This window comes from Heteronotia binoei, chromosome 19 (genome assembly GCF_032191835.1).
Source record: "Heteronotia binoei isolate CCM8104 ecotype False Entrance Well chromosome 19, APGP_CSIRO_Hbin_v1, whole genome shotgun sequence".
Lineage (NCBI taxonomy): Eukaryota > Metazoa > Chordata > Lepidosauria > Squamata > Gekkonidae > Heteronotia > Heteronotia binoei.
In genome coordinates, this window is record NC_083241.1 from 36,095,281 (window position 1) to 36,116,873 (window position 21,593).

The following is a 21,593-nucleotide window of genomic DNA, read 5'->3' on the forward strand; positions in this document are numbered from 1 at the left end:
TTTAGACAGCAAACCTAAGAATGCTTTTCTGGGAATAAGCTCCATTGGCTGGTTCTGAGTAGAATATCAAGTAGACCTGTTTAAGCTGGCACTGTAAGTATTCTAAAAGGAGGGGAGCAGGGCTTTTTTTTGAGCAGGAACGCACAGGAACACAGTTCCGGCTGGCTTGGTGTCAGGGGATGTGGCCTAATATGCAAATGAATTCCTGCTAGGCTTTTCTAAAAAAAAAAAAGCCCTTTGTGAAACAATGGCGACAGCAGGGGGTGTAGCCTAATAAGCAAATGAGTTCCTGCTGGGCTTTTTCTACCCAAAAAACCCTGAAGGGGATATTTGGTTCAGGGGGAACCCCAGAATTCTTCAAAGGCTCCTGGCTTTTTCTCTCTAATAGCAAACTTCCCAATTCAGTGCCTGTCAGAAAGGCAATGACCTAGGACCAACAGGAAGGAGACGTCTGCATATTCAAGGGTGAAAAGAAAGTTTGAATTTATAGACAGCACCCTAAATGGCCCAATGTACACTGTGCGCAATTACTACTGAGGCAGATGGAATATTGAGGGGAGTTGCGTGCTGATGAGGGTAAAGGGAAGCAGACAGCAACGCAAGGTGGATGGGAGAGACATTGGTCTGCTTGAGCACCTTTCCAGCCCACTGTCCTGTGGAACCCTTGAGAAAGGTGGTCAAGAAGTAACATAAATAAATAAACCCGCTGGGTCTTCCCTAGCCACAACATCTCATCTCAAGAGAACCAGCCAGTGTGTTGTTGTAGTGGTTAAAGCATCAGGCTAGGATCTGGGGAAGCCTGGGTTCAAATCCCCACTCCGCTATGGAAGCTTGGCTGGTGAAGTTGGGCCAGTCACACACTCTGAGCCTAACCTACCTCTGAGGGTTGTCATGAGGATAAAAGGGAGGAGAGAAGAACGATGTAAATCACTTGGGGTCCCCGTTGTGGAGAAAGTTAGGATTATAAATAAGCCATGTCCTGGCTAAGGAGCCAAAATTATAGTGAGAATCTCTCCTTCAGTTTGGCGTCTTTGCTGGACTCGGCTCTCTCGAGGACCATGGCCTTGAATCTGCTCTGCTAGGCCATGTATTCTAACAACCTTGATACAGGATTTTTGTGTTTCCTGTTCGGTTTCCCACTCTGAACTAGATAGCCCAGGCTAGCCTGATCTCATCAGATCTCAAAAACTAAGCAGTGTCAGCCCTGGCTGGTATTTGGATGGGAGACCTTCAAGAAATACCAGGGGCATGCTGCAGAGGCAGGCAGTAGAAACCACCTCTGAATGTCTTTTGCCTTGAAACCCTCACAGGGTCTCCACAAGTCAGCTGTGACTTGATTGGACTTTCCACCACCACCACCATTCAGTTTCCCATAGGCATGCACAATTTATTTGCTCCCCCCCCCTCCACATTCCTTTTTTCTTTCCATAATGCTGCTTCTGAACTACTTGCAACAGTTCTCCCTTCGTATGAATGATATCCCTTTGAATGAATGTTAGATCTCTTGACATCATTCATATGACATGTGGGCTCTTTTTATTCTCTTCAAGCATAAAAAGAACTGTTTCTAAACTGGGGTTAATTAGGAGATGTGTAATCTGTATATATATATTTGCAGGAATTAATTTGAAACCTTTCTATAAAGAACAGTAGTCCTTAAAGAAAAAAGAAAATTTTGTCCAGGAATTCACCGTCTCTCACCCTTCTGCTTTTTTCCCCCTGTTTAGCTTGTAGGCTAAATAGTGCAACTGGGTATTTTTTATTTATTTGAGAGCCAGTGTGGAGTAGTGGTTAAGAGTTTCGGACTAGGAACTGGGAGCCCTGAGTTCCAATCCCTATTCTGCCATGGAAGCTCACTGCGTGACCCTGGACCACTACTCAGTTTGGCGTACCTCAAATGGCTGTTGTGAGGATAAAAGGGAACAGCAAGAACGATGTTGTAAGTTGCTTTGTCCTCCTCCTGGGGAGAAAAGTGTACTATAAGTATCTAAATAAACAAAATAAAGACTTCCCAAAGTGCTGCTGAGGCCTTCTTTTTTCTAAGTAGCAGTGTGAAGATTTTTTTATATATTTGTATATCCTGCATGTTCAAACTGGCGAGGAGGAGGAGGAGGAGATTGGATTTATACCCCGTCTTTCACTTGGAGTTTCAGAGCTGTTTACAATCTCCTTTCTCTTCCTCCCCACGACAGGCACCCAGTGAGGCCGGTGGGGCTGAGAGAGCTCTTTCCAGAACTGCTCTTGAGAAAGCAGCTCTTTCAAGAACTGTCATTGACCCAAGGTCACTCAGTAGCTACAAGTGAAGTGGAGAATCAAACCTGGTTCTCCCAGATTAGAGTCCATGCACTTAACCACTAGCTTGGGTTTGGTTTGGTTTCATTTCTGTGTCATCCTGCATAGTATACTGTTCCATTTTATGTATTGAAAATCAGACTAACTAGGGTTGCCTGACCTCTGGTGGGGCCTGGAGATCTCCCAGAATTACAGCTGATATCCACACTACAGACATCAGTTCCTCTTCAGAAAATGACTGCTTTGGATGGTGGACTCCATAGCATCATGTCTCTGCGGAGCTTCCTCTTCTCCTTAAATTCTGCCCTCCCCAGGCTCTGCCCCCAGCTCTCCAAGAATTTCCCAACCAGGAGTTGGCAACCCTAACACCAGGTCAGGTTTATCCTCCCCAGATATCACAAAGTCTACCTTCAGTGCAGTGTCGTAGAGTGACAATTCTGAGGTTGTATGTAGAGCACACAATGCCCTGATCTAGGTGGCCCGAGGTAGCCCAGACTCATCGGCTCTCAGAAGCTAAGCTGGGTCAGCCCTGGTTAGTGCATGGATGGGAGACTACTAAGAAAGCCCAGGATTATTATGAAGAGGCAGGCAAAAAAACTCAAGCTCTGTTCATCTCTTGCCTTGAAAAACCCGACAGTTATGGCACTTAATTATGGCCCTCAGCAGGATGGCCCAGGCTAGCCTGATCTCGTCAGATCTTGGAAGCTAAGCAGAGCTGGCTCTGGTTTGTGCTTGGATGGAACACCACTAAGGAAGTCCAGGGTTGCTGTGCAGAGGCAGGCAATGCCAAAGCACCCCCCCCCCCTTCATCTCTTGCCTTGCCTGGCTGGCCCAGGCTAACCCAGTCTTGTCAGATTTTGGAAGCTAAGCAGGGTCAGCCCCGGTTCGTGCTTGGACGGGAGGTCACGAAGGAAGTCCAGGGTCGCTGTGCAGAGGCAGGCTATGGTAGATCATCTCTTACCCTAACTTGGATGGGCAGGACTGGCCTGATCTTGTCAGATCTCAGAAGCTGAGCAAAGTTGGCCTGGGTTTTTGCTTGGATGGGAGACCGCTAAGGAAGTCCAGGGTTGCTGCGCAGAGGCAGGCAATGGCAAACCCACCCCTGAATGTCTCTTGCTTTGAAAACCCTACAGGGTCACCATAAATCTGCTGCAGCTTGATGGTGCTTTCCATTACCAGAGTATACTCCTCTGGTTTAGACCGTGGATACAATATGCTGCTTTAAAAAAGGTGAAGGTAGTCCGCTGTGCAAGCACCAGTCGTTTTTGACTCTGGGGTGACGTTGCTTTCACAACATTTTCACGGCAGACTTTTTACAGGGTGGTTTGCCATTGCCTTCCCCAGTCATCTACCCTTTCCCCCCACAAGCCGGGGACTCATTTTACCGACCTCAGAAGGATGGAAGGCTGAGTCAACCTTGAGCCGGCTACCTGAACCAGCTTCCGCTGGGATCAAACTCAGGTCGTGGGCTCCGACTGCAGTACTGCAGCTTTACTACAGGGCTCTTCTATGCTACTTTAGAATGCTTCTATTTAAAAAACTGCAGCTCTCTGCAAATGAACAAGCTAGCACCCCAGGGAAAAGAGCTTCTGGACTGGCTTGCTGCCTGCTGTACTAGTTTTCTACTTGGAGGGATTTTTTTTAATGTGTTGTAATGTAAAATATAGTCCATTTCCCCCCTCATGTCTCAGACACCTCTTTACTGCCTCATACTGCTAACCACGTGTAGACAGGGCCTCAGAAGACCATCTAGGAACCTCCCCCACACCCGCAGGGCAGCAGTACTGGGCCATTCTGTGCAAGTGTCTCAGCTCATGCCTCTAGTCCTTAGTGAGGAGTTGTGTCTTCTGTCTCAAAAGCATGTGCCTTTTGATTATAGACAGAAATATAACTGCAGCAAGAGGATTCAGTGACTTTTTATAGGTTGTCTTGACTGCGTTTTTTTTTTATATAATACTTTATTTATATTGTTAAGATGTCTTGAGTTCCGCAAAGGAGAAAGGCACCTAGTAAATGTTTAAAATAAATAAAGCAATTAACTTTTAAAGAATGGACAGATTTAAAAAAAATAATAGAAAGCACATGCATAAAAAATAACCTTTTATCACATTGCTAATTATTGGTGGTTTCTTCAAAGCTGTTAGCCATTTCCCCAGGAATTAGTGGTTCCGTTGTCTACGTTTCATCCTTTCTATTGACAAAATAGTTTGAATACTTGAAATAAAATGGAGACATTTCCCAGTTTTTGTGTGTGTGATTGTTGCCTCATTCTCAAACAATAAAGCCAATGCAAGCTAATTTAAAGGTGCTTCCCCCCCCTTCTTTCTTTTCTGTCCTGTCCCTTTTGTCAGACTATTTTGAGAATTGTGGTTCTCGGTATATGGGACTATATTGAAAACAAAATAGAGGTAAGTAAATGGTTTTTTTTATCTTTTTTTATCTTTAATAATGTCCCAGTTTTCCTTGGCAGCTAAAGTTCCCTGACTCTCTGTGACCCTCATCCAGAATTTTGACTCTGCAGTAAAATAAAATATTTCATCATTTGGCCTCCGTTGTGGTGACATCATGCTTTATTACAGTGCTATCCTATTGTTATTACCATCGTTTAAGGTGGGCCTATGACTGGTTATTGATATGCTGTGCCTTGTCCGCCGGTGGTGCGTTTTATTTGTTTTTACTGTTAATTTTAAATTGGTGTTTTAACTTTGATGTGTAGGTTTTTATTGTTATTTTTATATGTTGTGATCCGCCTTGAGGCCGTTTATGGGAAAAGGCAGAATATAAGCCTGCTAAATAAAATAAATAAAGCTGCTCCAGCCCCTCCCCCAACAACCTTTAAGTATCGCAGTGTGATGTAATTGGACTGCTAGTCAGGCAAGGACCAGGGAAACCCGGGTTCGAGTTCCCGCTCTGTCACAAAGCTCACCGGATGACCTTGAGCTAAGTCACCTTCTCCCAGTCCAACCCATCTCACAGAGTTGTTGTGAAGATAAAATGGAGCAAAAGACATATGAATGCATGACGTCGCCTTCTACTGAATCAGATTCTTGGTCCATCACAGTCAGTATTGTCTGCTCAAACTGGCAGCAGCACTCCAGGGTCCCAGGCAGAGAGAGGTCTTTCACATTGCCTGCTGACTGGTCCTTTTTTAACTGGAGCTGGCAGGGATTGAATCAGGGACCTGTTGTGTGCCAAGGAGATGCTTTACAACTGAGCCACAGCCCCTCCCCCTCGACAAAGGAAAGGAACAATGTACATCTCTCTAAATTTCATGGAGGAGCAGCAGGTTAACAGTGTGATAGTTCCTAAAAATAGGTTGACAGGTAATTGAAGAGGAGTGGCTAGACTTAGGATGGGATCACATGAGAGATTTGGCTCAACCTCGCCATACCTCCCCCTCCAGATTTAATGTGCACAATCACACCCACACATCTGCCCCGCCCATACTTAACTCATTTTAGGATGAGCTGGGACCGGATTAAATAGCTACCGGGAACTTCCAGGTAGCAAATCTCTAAAATTCAGGTAGGGTGCATTTCCTGGCTGTCTGAATGACTGGGGCACACAATGCAAGTGTCCCGCTAGCACAGGAACAGTTTGAAAGTGCCTCTTGCACATGTGTGGGCCCATGCCTCTCCTGGCAGCAAGACAGGGGCTATTGTGATTGCCATGGCTTTTTCAAAGCTGGGATACTGCCATGCCAAATTCTTATTGTGATCCCACCCTTAGACATGACACTTGCTTAGCTGACTACAATTAGATATTTGCAGGGCTTTCTTTGTAGCAGGAACTCCTTTGCTTATTAGGCCACACGCCCCTGATGTAGCCAATCCTCCAAGAGCTTACAGGGCCTTCTGTAAACTCCAGGAGGATTGGCTACTGCATCAAGGGGTATGTGGCCTAATATGACACAGAGTGTTAAAGCTGCAGTACTGCAGTCCTAAGCTCTGCTCACGACCTGAGTTCCATCCCCAGTGGTAGCTGGGTTTTCAGATAGCCGGCTTGAGGTTGACTCAGCCTTCCATCCTTCTGAGGTCGGTAAAATGAGTCCCCAGCTTGCTGGGGGGAAAGTGTAGATGACTGGGGAAGGCAAGGGCAAACCACCCCATAAAAAGTCTGCTGTGAAAACGTTGTGAAAGCAACGTCACCCCAGAGTCAGAAACAACTGGTGCTTGCACAGGAGACCTTTTCTTTTCCTGCTACAAAAAAAAAGCCCTGGGTATTTGCCTTCTGTAAGAAGTTTAACTGTGACTTGTGATGCCTTCCTCCTATTAGGTATTTGATGGTGCTGTGATCATCTTATCCTTGGCTCCGATGGTGGCTTCTACTGTGGCTAATGGCCCAAGCAGCCCATGGGATGCCATAAGCCTTATCATCACTCTGAGAATTTGGAGAGTCAAGAGAATCATTGATGGTGAGTCATCTTTCGCCTGTTTTTTTTTAAAAAAAACCTCTTTGAAGCCTCTCAACAAGTCTGTGCTTCTCACTTCTTTCAAGCAGGAAGCCAGGATTTAGTTGGCTGGCTTGGATTGATGCGGTGACAATTCATCCATCCGCTTCAGCTTTGGTTTCCCATTTAAAAAAGAGATGGCTAGAACTCTGGACCAAAATAGACCCTAGCTTGGTTGCTGGGGAAACTTGTTGGTTTTGGAGAGTATAAAACACAGGCTTAAAACATTGTTTGGAAACCAGGATACGCAAACCAGAAAACTGAAGAGTAATTAAACATGTGGGATTCACTGCTTCAGGAAATGGTGGTTGCTACAAGCATAGGGAGCTTCGAAAGGGGATCGGATAAACATATGGAGCCGAGATCCATGAGTAGCTATTAACCACAAGGTATAGGAACATTCTGTCTGGGGCAGTGATGCTCTGTATTCTTGGTGCTTGGGAGACAGCAGTGGGAGGGCTTCTGGAGTTCTGTCCCCTCTGGTGGACCTCCTGATGGTATCTGGGTTTGAGCCACTGTGACACAGAGTGTTGGTGTGGGTGGGCCATTGGCCTGATCCATCATGGCTTCTCTTATGTTCTTATTTTATATATGTGTGTGTCTGTTTGCACCTGGGAGTCATGGTGACTTTTGGTGACTGACCCCTACTTGGGGGCCTGGAGGATCTTCAGAGAGGTGGCTGAATAAAGCCTGCCCTGTCCTCCCAACTGCTGGTAGTCCAAGTAGGTTTCCCTATCTAAGTATTTGCCGGAGTCAACCCTGCTTAGCTTCCGAGATCTGATGATACTAGCCTTGCCTCAGCTGTCCAGGTCAGGGCTCTCTTATAATCTTATGATAGAGATTGCTGGTATGTATACAAAAAACGGGAAAATGGGTGTGTGGAAGCCGCAGCCTCTTGTTACGTTCAAGTCCAGGCCAGCCGGAGTTCATCCCATCATTTTAAGTTGTATTGATTTAAAAAGGAGTTGGATTTGTGCTTAGATTGCTCCCTTTGTACATATTTGTTTATTTATGTTATGTTTAATCCACCTTTCTCACTGGGTCTCAAGGCAGATTGCACGCAATGAGTCAATGCAAGAAGGGATGTTCAACACAATGCAATAGAATTAGGGTAGTATATCCAACCAGAAGTCTAAAAAAAACCCAGGACTGAAGCAAATCGTAGGTGTTAACATGACACATTAAATGATGTGAAATTACACAACTGAATCCAGTTTGCAGCAAACTGTGTTCACAGGAGTATAAACCACAATCCCTAATAATTTATCTAAGTAACGCTGTGAATCATTTTTGTAAAGTGCTGCCCTATTGCCTGTGTAGAAAAGCCCTCTTGAATAGTTCAGATCTTCTTCGTGGTCTCTGTGCATCACACTTGTGGGAGTAGGCGCCAGCGCCGACCTCGATCGGTAAACTTCAAAGCTGTGGATTTCCGCGCCCCCGACCCAGTGCGCATGCCCAGAAGCCCCACCGCGCATGCTCACTGGGACGGGCGCGGACATCCCGCCAGTTCTCTTCTGACCGCCGCGCTGATCGGTTGATCTATCTGCCACGGTCGGTGAACTTTTTCTCTATCCATTCGGATTACTAGCTTAGTTGTATATAGTTAGTTAGCTTAGTTTTAGATAGTGTAGATAGCTTAGTTTTCGTCTTGTTTGGGAGAGCGGGGTTTTTCCCTCTTTTGTTTTCCCGCCCTTCGGGGTAGGGGCCCCCTCTCCCCTTCTACGTTCTTCCCGCCTTTCCTTCCTCGCATGGAAAGAAAGTGGGGATTTTTCCGCCGCTGCTCCAAGTGTGGGAACAAAATTGCCCCACCTGACGGACACTCTTTGTGCTTACTGTGCCTGGGGGAACGACACAGGCCAGATTCCTGCTCGCACTGTGCCAAGTTTTCCAAACAGACGCGGAGGAATAGAGCGGCTAGACTTGCGGCGGCCCTGATGGAGCGAGCACTGTCTCCCCGAACCGAGCAGGCCGAGTCCGGGGCTGGTCAGGCGGACCAGTCTACATCGACTCCGGTCGATACCGGGCGGACCATCGATACCGACCGACCCCGAAAGCGTTCGGGCTCGGTAGCCGCCTCGGAGTCCTCGGTGCCGATCAAAAGGCCCAAGGAGGACAAAGGGATGCCCGTCGAGAAAAAGAAACACAAGAAGTCGGAGAAGTCAAAGCGTGCAGCGACGACTCACTCCGCACCGGCATCCCCGGCCGATCCGACAGCACCAATCGTCCCGCCGCTGAAACTCTTCGCCTCGCCAGTCCGACAGTCGACTTCGCAGCTGGCATCGATGTCGACTCAACTCGTCATCTCCGATTCCGATTCGGAGATTGAGTCGGCCCAACGCGTCGGTACCGGAAGTAGCCCTATCGAAAAATCGACTTCTCAGTCCCGAAGCCCACACCGTCGGGACCGATCTTCCAGCAGCCACTCCCCTCGCTGCCGAGAGGAGGACCGCTCGCCACGATATCAGGCAGCCCAGATCCCCTGGGACCAGAGGCAGTGGCAATACCTGTACGGGGCGTACCCGGTGCAGCCTCCCTTCCCATGGCTTCAGCAACGCCAGAAGGACTGGGATCAAGCCTCTGAGACCTCCTACCGATCCCGGACGTCCCACAGGACGCAGCGGAATGCACCGTCGGCGTCGGTCTCGAAGCCTCCTGAGCGGGACCCACCGGTCCAGAAGGACCCCAAGCAGCGCTCCCCATCGATGAAGGAATCTACCCCGGTCGCTCCGGAGCCTCCTACCCGGCACCGATCCGAACTCTCTGATTCCCCTGATGCTTCTTCCAGGTCTCTGGATGACTCATCGCCCGAAAGAGAGACCTCCAGCGGTGAACCCTCACCTCCTGTAAAGACGTCCGAGGAGCAGCCAATCTCACCTTCCGAGGACCTCAAATCCTACGGTGATCTCATCAAGAGAATGGCTCAAACCCTCTCCCTCACCACTGTGCAGCCTCAGCCCACGGTGACGGACACGGTTTTTGACATAGTGCAACAGGATACCTCCACAGCTATTGCTTTACCGCTTACAACCGTCATGCTACAGACAGCCAAGGCCTCCTGGGACAAGCCTGCCTCCACGCCTGTCTCCTCTCGCAGGCTGGATCACATGTATAGGATACAGGAAGCATCAGCAGAATTCCTCTATGTGCACCCTAAGCCCAATTCGGTGGTCGTGTCGTCGTCTTCCAAGGCAAAAAAGACACACTCCACCCCACCAGATAAAGAGGGCAGGAAACTAGACGCCATGGGGAGAAGACTCTATTCAGCCGGTTCCCTAGGCGTTAAGATCGCCAACTACGCAGCCTGTTATGGCCGCTACCAATATGCCCTCTGGGACCAAGTCTCCACCATCTTGGGTTCCCTCCCCGAACAGAGCCGCAATGCTCTAAGGCGGTTGCAGAAAGAGGGTATGACCCTGGCAAAACAGCAGCTAAACTCTGCCAGGCATTCAGGGGACACTTGTGCGAAGGCCCTTACATCGGCTATCTCCCTGCGCCGGCACGCTTGGCTGAGATCCACAGCGCTTCAACCCGACACACAAGCATATGTCGAGGATCTCCCCTTTGACGGGGCGGGTTTGTTCAGCTCGACGACGGACTCGGTCCTCCAGGAGCTGGATAAAAGTATCAAGACCTCCAGGAACCTAGGGGTGTCCGGGCCGCGCCCTCCATCTAAGCGTCAGTGGCCCAAAACCTGGCAGAAGAAGCCGTACTCCAAGTCGCCTGAGAGGCAGTGGCGCTCGAAATCGGCTCCCTTCACTCGACCCTCCTACCAGTCAAAGCCCAAGTACTCCCCATCTTCCGCCCAGACGGCTCGCCAGAAGGGTGCGAAGCAGGGCAAGCAGGGCCTTTGACTTCCCCCCTGGGACGCTTGGCCCATCCGACTTGGACTCCATCCGCCTTGCCAAATTCTTCCCTGCTTGGTCCCGTATCACTTCGGACCGGTGGGTTTTGTATATAATCAGGATGGGCTACTGTATAGAGTTCTCCCACCCCCCGTGTACCCCGAGATTCGTCTCCACAGCACCATCTCCAACCCTCTGCGAGGAGGTCCAGTCACTCCTTCAGAAACACGCCATCCAGAAGGTTCCTGCGGACCAGGAAGGTCAGGGCTTCTACTCCCGATATTTTGCAGTCCCCAAACGGGATGGAGGCCTTCGGCCGATCATGGACCTGAGAGCACTGAATGTATTCGTGAGGTGCGACAAGTTCAGGATGACTTCGCTGCAGTACATCCTTCCTCTTCTAAGCAGAGGGGACTGGATGGCGACCCTCGATCTGAAAGACGCATACTTCCACATCTCCATCCACCCCCGCCATCGGAAGTATCTGCGCTTCACGGTCGGAGACGAACACTTCCAGTATCGAGCCCTACCATTCGGCCTTTGTACAGCCCCAAGGGTATTCACCAAGACCATGGTGGTCATTGCTGCCCACCTGAGGTTACGGGGTGTGACACTCTTCCCGTACATCGACGATTGGCTCCTGGTCGCGGAGTCGAGGGAGCTCTTACTGCGGCACATAACAATCACCTTGGCCTTGGTGGACGAATTGGGACTCCAAATAAATTTAAAAAAGTCTCGTCTGACGCCTTCTCAGAAGGTACAATTCATTGGGGCGATCCTGGATACTCGAGCCTGCAAAGCGTTTCTCCCTCCAGACAGAGCGGACGCTATAGTGCAACTGGTGTTTTCTCTCCAACTGAACCCGACCGTCCCTGCACGGACGTTACAACGACTTCTGGGACTGATGGCAGCGACAACGTCTGTCCTATCGTTCGCGAAGCTCCGGATGAGGCCGCTGCAACTCTGGTTCCTGCGGAGTTTCAAGTGCAATGTGGAGCACCCCTCCAAGTTGCTGACGGTCCCTGCGGAAATCCTGTCATCCCTCTCCTGGTGGGGGCTGAAAACTCGCCTGATGGAAGGGGCTCCCTTTCACGGGCCGGAACCGACCCTCACGCTCACCACGGACGCTTCCCTATGGGGTTGGGGGGCCCACATGGGAGGCATGTGCGTGGGGGACCGTTGGCCGAGCCACCACTCCAGTCAGCATATAAACTTTCTCGAGTTGCTGGCCATCTTTCATGCCCTTCGCTCCTTTCAACCGCTTCTGGGGGGCAGGTCGGTGGCGGTGATGACCGACAACACCACAGCAATGGCGTACATCAATCGTCAGGGGGGCACGGTGTCTCAGAGACTCTGCAAGTTGGCCCTCCTGGTCTGGGAGTTGTGCATCTCTCAAGGGGTGTTCCTCCGAGCAGCTCATCTCCCCGGGGACCGGAACGTACAAGCGGACTTCCTGAGTCGGGGCGGAGCTCTCCTGCACGAGTGGGAGCTCAACTGGGAGTTTCTGCAACCGGTCTTCCGCCGTTGGGGAGCCCCGGAATTGGACGTTTTCGCTACAAGGCAAAACACAAAATGCGACCTGTTCTGCTGCAGGGGAGGAGTAGACCCCCTAGCGTTGGGGGACGGACTTCTGGTGCCGTGGAGGTACCACTCAGTATACCTGTTCCCCCCCATACCGCTACTCACCAAGGTGGTGCAGAAGCTCCTGAGGGAACGTCCATGCGGAATCTTGGTGACGCCATGGTGGCCTCGACAGCCCTGGTTCCCACTGGTCCTCCGCTTGTCGGGAGGAACTTACCACCGATTCCCTCAGGTGGGGAATCTCCTGCTCTCTCACCAAGGACAAGTCCTGCACCACGACATCCCGAACCTGCGACTCACGGCTTGGCGTCTGGATCCAGATTTTCAGACAGAACCCAGTTTGTCATCCTGAATTGCAGAAAGTCATCTACTAGAAGGTCATACGCGGCCAAATGGGCCAGATTTGCCAAGTTTGCTACAGATCATTCTGTGGTGCCGGAAAGAGCGGACTTATCGTTAATTCTGGACTTTTTAGTTACGCTGTTAGACGGGGGCCTGGCGCCCTCCTCGGTACGGGTCTACTTGGCTGCCATCTCCGCAGAACATCTTCCGATTGATGGCCACTCGCCTTTTGCACATCCAGACACTAAGCGTTTTCTCAAGGGCATGGCGAGGCTGTACCCGGCAGTGAGGGCCCCTACGCCAGCATGGGACCTCCCCCTAGTTCTCAAGGCGTTGACGGTCAAACCATTTGAGCCGATGGCTAAGTGTCCTTCCCACCTCCTGGCATGGAAGACGGCCTTCCTTGTGGCGATCACCTCGGCAAGGCGGGTCGGGGAATTGGCCGCACTCAGGTGCGACTTTCCCTATTTGGTGTTTTCGGCTGAGGGGGTCACCCTGCGCCCAGACATCACTTTCCTGCCTAAGGTGGTGTCGCCGTTTCACCTCAATTCTGAGATCCATTTACCTGTCTATTTTCCCTCTCCGGCTAATGACTCTGAGCGGTTGCTGCATGCTCTGGACGTCAAGAGGGCGCTCTCTTTCTACCTGCATCGCACCGCACCCTCCAGGAAGGACGCCAGATTGTTTGTGTCCTACGCTGCGTCCTCCTTGGGGCAGCGTATTTCGTCACAGCGATTGTCCAAGTGGATCACGGGGGCTATTCGCTTGTGCTATCTTCTTCAGAAGCAACCGCTGCCGGGACCGCTCCGTGCCCATTCGACAAGGGCTGTTGCGACGTCGGAGGCGTTTATGAAGGGAGTTCCCCTACAGGACATCTGTGGGGCAGCCACATGGTCCTCGGCACACACCTTCGTGACGCACTATGCCCTGGACCTGCGGCGCAGACAAGCCTCCTCGGTGGGCCGCGCAGTGTTGCAGTCCGTTTCCCTGTGATGGACCGGCGTACCCTCCACCAGGTAGGCCTGAGCTTGCTAATCTCCCACAAGTGTGATGCACAGAGACCACGAAGAAGATAAACAGGTTTCCTACCTGTAACTGATGATCTTCGAGTGGTCATCTGTGCAGTCACACTACCCGCCCGCCTTCCCCGCTGCAGCCGGTCCCTCCATGGGGCTAACGCGGCGGTCAGAAGGAACTGGCGGGATGTCCGCGCCCGTCCCAGTGAGCATGCGCGGTGGGGCTTCTGGGCATGCGCACTGGGTCGGGGGCGCGGAAATCCACAGCTTTGAAGTTTACCGATCGAGGTCGGCGCTGGCGCCTACTCCCACAAGTGTGACTGCACAGATGACCACTCGAAGATCATCAGTTACAGGTAGGAAACCTGTTTTTTTGCATAGTTTGTGGAAAGTCAAGAGAGTGGGGAACCTTCCTGATCTCCTCGGGCAGGCCGATCCACAAGGTAAAGGCCACTGTGTAGAAGGCATGTGTATGGGACGTTCTGGATTTTGCCCATATGCAGGTTGGACCTGCTGGTGTGACCTTGGGTCAGTTACAGTTCTCTCAAAGATGACAGCAAACTGTCATGGCAGAGCATGGGGGAGACACAGTCCCATGGATTGGAGGGTCCAAGGCCATTAAGGCCTTTGTATGTGACAAAACTGCAACTCAGGAGCAATATGTGGCTCTCTCACAAATATTGTGTGACTCTAGAAGCCCCCACCGCCCTATTGACCCATTTAGATAAGGCATTTTTCCCTTTAAATCACTTCTCCAAGCCAAGCCAGCCAGCAGCTTGGAGTTTAAAAGTTAAAGTTACTTTGCTTTCTTTCCACCTTTCCCTCCCTCCCCATCTATCTTCCTTCCTTCCTTCCTTCCTTCCTTCCTTCCTTCCTTCCTTCCTTCCTTCCTTCCTTCCTTCCTTCCTTCCTTCCTTGTGGTTCTCAAGCAACTGGCGTCCATGTCTTGCAGCTCTCAAACATCTGACATTTATTCTATGTGACTCTTACTTTAGGCAAGTTTGGCCACACCTGACATTGCCTCTCTTGTGTCTCCAGCACCAAAAAAGGTCCTTCCCAAAACCTCCTGCCTGGAGTTCCTTGTTACTGGAAACGCCATGGTTTGAATGCATGATATTCTGCATATAATGCTCTATCACTGAGTCACACCCATCCCCAAGGAAAGAGGACTTTGTACTGAAATAAATGAGGCTCAAAAAGGTGTAATTTTGACTCAATCATGTCATGTATTTCGTGCTCGCTTTGGCAGCACATGTACTAAAATTGGAACGATACAGAGAAGATTAGTATTAGCATATCCTGTATTTCTATGCACTTCTAACATGCCATTTGCAGTTTTGCCCTGTGAATACACACAAAGTTGCTTTAGACAGAATGAGTCCTTCCTAATGCTGACAAGGTAGAGGCCTTTTCAAACTCTTATTTCTTTATCATTTTCGTTTGTGTATCCCTATTGCTTGAGGAGGAGTGTCTTTTTTGCCTGTGTTTTGCTCCATCTAGTGGTTGATTCGATATTACATGACTATATGTAAAGATAAGCCATGTTGGATCAGGCCAATGGCCCATCCAGTCCAACACTCTGTGTCACACAGTGGCCAATATATATATATCACCCTTTGGGTGAAGAAGTACTTCCTTTTATCCGTTTTAACCTGACTGCTCAGCAATTTCATTGAATGCCCACAAGTTCTCGTATTGTGAGAAAGGGAGAAAAGGACTTCTTTCTCTACTTTCTCCATCCCATGCATAATCTTGTAAACCTCTATCATGTCACCCCGCAGTCGACGTTTCTCCAAGCTAAAGAGCCCCAAGCGTTTTAACCTTTCTTCATAGGGAAAGTGTTCCAACCCTTTAATCATTCTAGTTGTCCTTTTCTGCACTTTTTCCAATGCTATAATGTCCTTTTTGAGGTGCGGTGACCAGAATTGCACACAGTATTCCAAATGAGACCGCACCATCGATTTATACAGGGGCATTATGATACTGGCTGATTTGTTTTCAATTCCCTTCTTAATAATTCCCAGCATAGCGTTGGCCTTTTTTATTGCAATTGCACACTGTCTTGACATTTTCAGTGAGTTATCTACCACGACTCTCTCTTGGTCAGTCTCTGCCAGTTCACAACCCATCAACTTGTATTTGAGCTGGGATTCTTGGCCCCAATGTGCATTACTTTGCACTTGGCCACATTGAACCTCATCTGCCACGTTGATGCCCACTCACCCAGCCTCAACAGATCTCTTTGGAGTCCCTCACAATCCTCTCTGGTTCTCACCACCCTAAACAATTTAGTGTCATCTGCAAACTTGAGCACTTCACTGCTTACTCCAAACTCCAAATCATTAATGAACAAGTTAAAGAGCATGAGACCCAGTACTGAGACCTTCGGCACCCACTGCTTACCGTCCTCCACAGTCTGGCATATCTCCCTGCAGATTTAAAATGCAGGTTTTCATGCTGGAAATACAGCAATCAAATCGACCACTAGAGGGACCAAAACACAAGCAGAAACGGGGACGGGGACCTAAAGTAATAAAACGAGAATGCAGAAGAGCCCACTATTTCCTGATTCTTTCATTGAAGATGGCCGTTGTTACCTTCTTAAGGGCCCGATTAAATGCGGACCATGTTGCTTTGTAGGATTGTTCCCACAGTGGTTAAAAAGAGTAGACTTTCTAGGAAGGCGGTGGGTTGCTGCACTTCTTATAGCTACGGCCAACTTTTCCCATAAGCTCACAGACTGCTTTGTTGTGGTTTCTAGCTTATGTACTGCCAGTAAAAGTGGAGATGGAAATGGTGATTCAACAATATGAGAAGGCGAAAGTCATCCAAGACGAGCAGCTGGAAAGACTAACTCAGATCTGCCAAGAACAAGGGGTAAGGTCCAGTTGTGTGTGTGTGTAAGAATGTAAGTAAGCAGCTTAATGGTTATGCTAAATGGGACGTGTTTTCATAGAAAGAAAAGATCAGCTCTGCAGGGGCGTGAACGTAGTTGTATATGCATACTCTTTAAAAAGTAGTTAACTGGCAGCCGGTTTGGTGTAATAGTTTGTAGCACGGACCCTAATCTGGGAGAACTGGATATGATTCTCCACTCCTCCACCTGCTGGCATGACCTTGGATCAGTCACAGTTCTCTCAAAGCTGTTCTGCTCAACAGCAAAGCTCTCTCAGCCCCATCCACAGGGTGTCTGTTGTGGGGAGGGGAAGGGAAAGGAGATAAGCCTCTCTGAGACTCCCAGTGAAGGGCAGGTTATAAATCCAATCTCCTCTTCCTCCTTTTTTGCAGGTTAATGGAAGTTCTGCACCAGTAGAAATGTATTCTGCAGCCTGTTTGATTTTTGTGCATTGCTTTATTGGGTTGTGGGAAGACATGATAGGGGGAGAAGTATAGAGTGAAACAAGTGTCTGCCCCTGTGTGGAGCTTGGTAGGCAGGGAGACTGATTTCACACTAACCTTGGTCTGCAGCCGGCTTCCCTTTTTCTTCAGAGTGAACGTAGCGATTTTGCACAAGCTGCTCTGCGCCATTTTTTCAGGTTTACGTTGCTGCTCGTCAAATCGGGGGCTGCCCCGATGAAAAATGGCAGCGTGGAGCAGCTTGCACAAAATCGCTAAGTTCGCTCTGGAGAAAAAGGGAAGCTGGCCACGGACCAAGGTTAGTGCAAAATCAGTCTGAGTGTGCCTAAGTTTGCACACAAAAGCTCAAAAAGGGGCACCCATGGTCTCATCAAACATATGTCAAGCCTCTCCCCCACAGGTATAGCTTCTTCTTCTTCTTCTTCTCCTCCTTCTCCTTCTCCTTCTCCTTCTTCTTCTTCTTCTTCTTCTTCTTCTTCTTCTTATTATTATTATTATTATTATTATTATTATTATTATTATTATTATTTAGCTCACATATCCCTGTCTTTTCCCCCAAAGGGGACCCAAAGTGGCTCACACCGTGTAAGGTTTTTTTTTCCTTTGTTGTGTACACCATCCTTGTTTTACCATTACCAGCATGGTGACAATTGCGCACAGCTCTCTTTTCTAATGTGTGCCAGCCGTGGCAGAGTGAACGCACGCGACAAATTAATTCTCACCTTGAGGTTTCCTTCTCATAAACTACCCAGCATCACATCTTTCAACATTTCCATTGCTGAGTGATGCTGTAGCCACGTCTCGATGAACATTAAACATTATTTATTTTCCAGATGTTGCACTTTGGCAAAGTAATCTGGCTGAAAATTAAAATGTACTTTTGAGTCATAGCAGAAGTTCCTCTTTTTTTCCCCTTCTTTTTTTTTTGACCTCTTCCTGAAGCATCCCTGAATCTGTTTCAAAGGATACTCTCTTGTTTGTGTAATCCCTGCAAGATTACAGCTTTCCCTATTGTTAGATTAGGCTCCAGTAGCACTTTTGTCTGATCTCATTGGAAACTACACAAGGTCAGCCCACCACAGGAGCCCATAGTCATAACACAGAGGCAGTCCTGGGCACAGACAAGCAATGGCAAACCACCCTTGTCTGTTTACCCTGACGTGGATGGACCACAGTAGCTTGATCTTGTCACATCGCGGGAGCTAAGCAGAGCCAACCTTGCTTAGTACTTGGATGGGAGACAACCAAGAAAGTCCATGGCTGCCCCATGGAGGCAACTATGTCCCTAAAGCAAGGGTGTCAAACATGCAGCCCAGGGGCTGAATCAAGGCCCCCAAGCAACTAGCTATTATCTGCTTCCTTCTCCCTCTGCCTTGCTTCCTTTTGCATCACAGCTTGTTTTGTCAGGCTTGCTCAATTGCACAGGAGCTACAGAGCAAAGTCTGTTTTCTCCATCGGCTGAGGCTCCTCCCTCGAGGAGAAGGGGGAGAGGCAGAGCTTGCTTTGCCAAGCTTTTGCAATCACACAACAGAGCTACTGAGCCAAGCCTCTCATCCCTCTGTTGGCTGAGGCTCTTCACCCTCCTGGTCCCCTGAGGAAGGAAGGAAAGAGCCAGAGCTTCCTTTGTCCTGGGTCCCATGGGAGAAATACAAAGAAAGCACCTTTAAGACCAGCAAGTGCTAATATTTTAAGCCTGTTTTATTTTAACGTTTGTTTTTTTTTAAAAAGATCTTTAATTGTGTTTGTGTCCTTATATCTCTACCTAATCTCAAATATGAACACACATGGCCCAATCCAACATGGCCTGGCCCAGCAAGGTCTCATTTATGTCAGATCCGGCCCTCATAATAAATGAGTTGTACACCCCTGCCCTAAAGTGTTCAGGACAGAAGAATTTGAGGATGGGGAGGAACACACCAAATGCCATATGTTTAAGAACAGAAGTTTGTTTTTAAGTTTAGGATGTGGGGGTGGGGTGGGAAATGCAGACTGTGCTAGCTTAGTAGCAAGTAGATGTTGTTGTTTATCTTCCGTAACAACAGCTTCACAAATATGGCTGGTTGTGAGTGTTTCAAGTCTCCCTCCTATTGGTCCCACAGTCTTTAGTTCACCTTCTTTGCATGCCTTTGGCTGCTTGGCTCTGATGACAAAGGCAAGCAAGTTGGGGGTCAGACTAGGCAAGGCTCTGGAAGTTCTATGTATAGAACTACCAGCGCGCACACACACACACAGAGCCCTTTCAATAGCCAGCGCTGGGGCTATGATTCGAATTGTGGAAGGAGCTGGAGACTTTAATGCAGGGGTGGCTAAACTTGTTTACTGTAAGAGGCACATAGAATAAATGCCAGATATTTGAGAACTGGAAGACATAAATGTCTGATGTTTGAGAGCCACAAGGGAGGGAGGGAGGCAAATAGTGGGTGAGACGGAGAGGTGGAAACAAAACTGGAATTTAATTTTGAGTGCATTCTCCAAGCTGCCCGCTGGCTTGGCGAAGTATTTTAAAGAGACAAATATCTTCTCCAAGCTGACCCAACAAGGCGGTGGGGGCTTTGTGAGCCACACAAGCCACAGTTTGGCCACCCCTGTTTTTGTGTATCTGTAAGAGAAAAAAGTATCAGGTCATACAGAGATGGAGGGAGGCACATAATAAGGTGAGGGAAGAGTTTTGATGTGCTGTGCTGCAGTGACGGTTAATGGCATTATGTGGTGCGCATCCACTCCCAACAGTCAGTCTGGCTAATTTTGTAGCCTTAATCTGTCCTCCAAACCGTAATCCCTAGAAGTTGAAGAATCTTTGTTCCCTTTCAGCAGAATAGGCAATCTGTGGTAGGACTTTTTTATTATTTAAATGGTAGAGCTGTTTTCACTGGAAACTTTTGTTATTCCTTCTTCAATGCCTTTAATTTATTTCTAATGACCAGTCGTTTCCTCAGTGGTTGGAAGGCAACCGAGATCATCCTGCATTTCATTCTGGCCCATAAATTGCTCATTTGCGACTGTCTCCTGTTCTTTTTTTCTTTCTTTTTCCTGGTACAGTTACCAACAGTGGCCCAAACTAATGGAAGTAAACATTGGACGGTGTCCCAGTGGCAGATGAGTGTTTGGGCAGAGCGCACCGTCCAGAGAGCACTAATAGAATAGAATTATGGCTGTTGCATTAGAGAGGAACAAGCTCTTGGTTAAAGTGTTCATTGATCCATCCAAGGCGATGCCAATCATTCCCAGCTGCTGGGCCGTTAAAGGGAAAAACCATATGATTCATTGATAGCCCATCCGTATGTGTGTACGTTGTAAAACACCAACAGGGTAGCCCTTTGTTTTATGTGCCCCGTCATAAAAATGTCTTCCCTAGAGGCCTGTATTGCTCTCTGTCCTTTTATAGCTGTTTATAAATAATTGCTTAGTGCATCGCATGCATGTGCACACATATAAAAGAGGCATCACACAGCGGTGCACTTCAGTTCTCCTGCGAGAGCAGCACAGAGAGCCACCTCATGCAAGCGAGGAGGGATTTGTGTGCATTCTTATGTCACTGGTCCTTTATAACAGTAGTTTCCAACTTATCTGAGACTGTGGACACCTTTAGAATTCTGGCATAACATGGTGGGCCCAGCCATAAAACATAAGAACATAAGAGAAGCCATGCTGGATCAGGTCAATGGCCCATCCAGTCCAACACTCCGTGTCACACAGTGGCCAAAAAAACCCAGGTGCCATCAGGAGGTCCATCAGTGGGGCTAGAAGCCTTCCCACTGTGCCCCTCTAAGCACCAAGAATACAGAGCATCACTACCCCAGACAGAGAGTTTCATCAATACCCTGTGGCTAATAGCCACTGATGGACCTCTGCTCCATATGCTTATCCAATCCCCTCTTGAAGCTGGCTATGCATGTAGCTGGCGCCACCTCCTGTGGCAGTGAATTCTGTGTGTCAATCAACCTTTGGGTGAAGAAGTACTTCCTTTTATCTGTTCTAACCCAACTGCTCCGTAATTTCATTGAGTCCACGAGTTCTTGTATGGTGAGAAAGGGGGGGGAAGTACTTCTTTCTCTACCTTCTCTAACCCATGCTGCCATGGAGGGAGGAGCCAGCCACAAAACGACTGCCACAGAAGGCGGAGCCATCCACAAAATGGCTGCTGCAGCCTACCTTCAGTCATACACTGAAGATCCCTGTGCAACATTTTAAAAAAAAAATTCTACAGCCAATCAGAAACCTTGCCAAGCGGAAGCCCACCTGTCCCCATCCACTTTCTAAAAACCTTTAGTGGGAACTGGGAAAGGTGTCGATAGCACCGTAGTGCACATGGGCACTGTCTTGGAGACCCTTGCTTTACAACATGCATAGTCAAGACCAGGGCTTTTTTGTATCAGGAATTCCTTTGCATATTAGGCTACACCCCCCTGATGTATCCAGTCCTCCAAGAGCTTACAGGGCCTACTGTAAGCTCTTGGGAGGATTGGCTACATCAGGGGGGTGTAGCCTAATATGTGGAGGAGTTCCTGCTACAAAAAAAAAGCCCTTGGTACATGAGTACATGCACATACACACGCCATAAGAACTTGGAGGGGAGGGAGGTTTATAAATTTAATAATAATAATAGTAATCATAATAATAAATTTAAACTACACAGTATTTAAAAAAGAAATGTCAGTGCCACCTTTCTTCTAGCATAATGAATCAAATACAGTAAACGCCATAATAAACATA

General features: G+C 48.5%; 1 protein-coding gene across 1 annotated transcript in view; it reads left to right on the forward strand.

Annotated features, from left to right (window-relative positions):
* The window catches only part of TMEM266 (transmembrane protein 266), a 101,447-nt gene that overhangs the window by 45,300 nt on the left and 34,554 nt on the right, over window positions 1–21,593 (forward strand). The window contains exons 5-7 of the mRNA XM_060260066.1: window positions 4,644–4,700; window positions 6,568–6,706; window positions 16,285–16,400. Of these exons, the coding sequence (XP_060116049.1) occupies window positions 4,644–4,700; window positions 6,568–6,706; window positions 16,285–16,400 (312 nt within the window). The remainder of the gene's footprint in view (window positions 1–4,643; window positions 4,701–6,567; window positions 6,707–16,284; window positions 16,401–21,593) is intronic.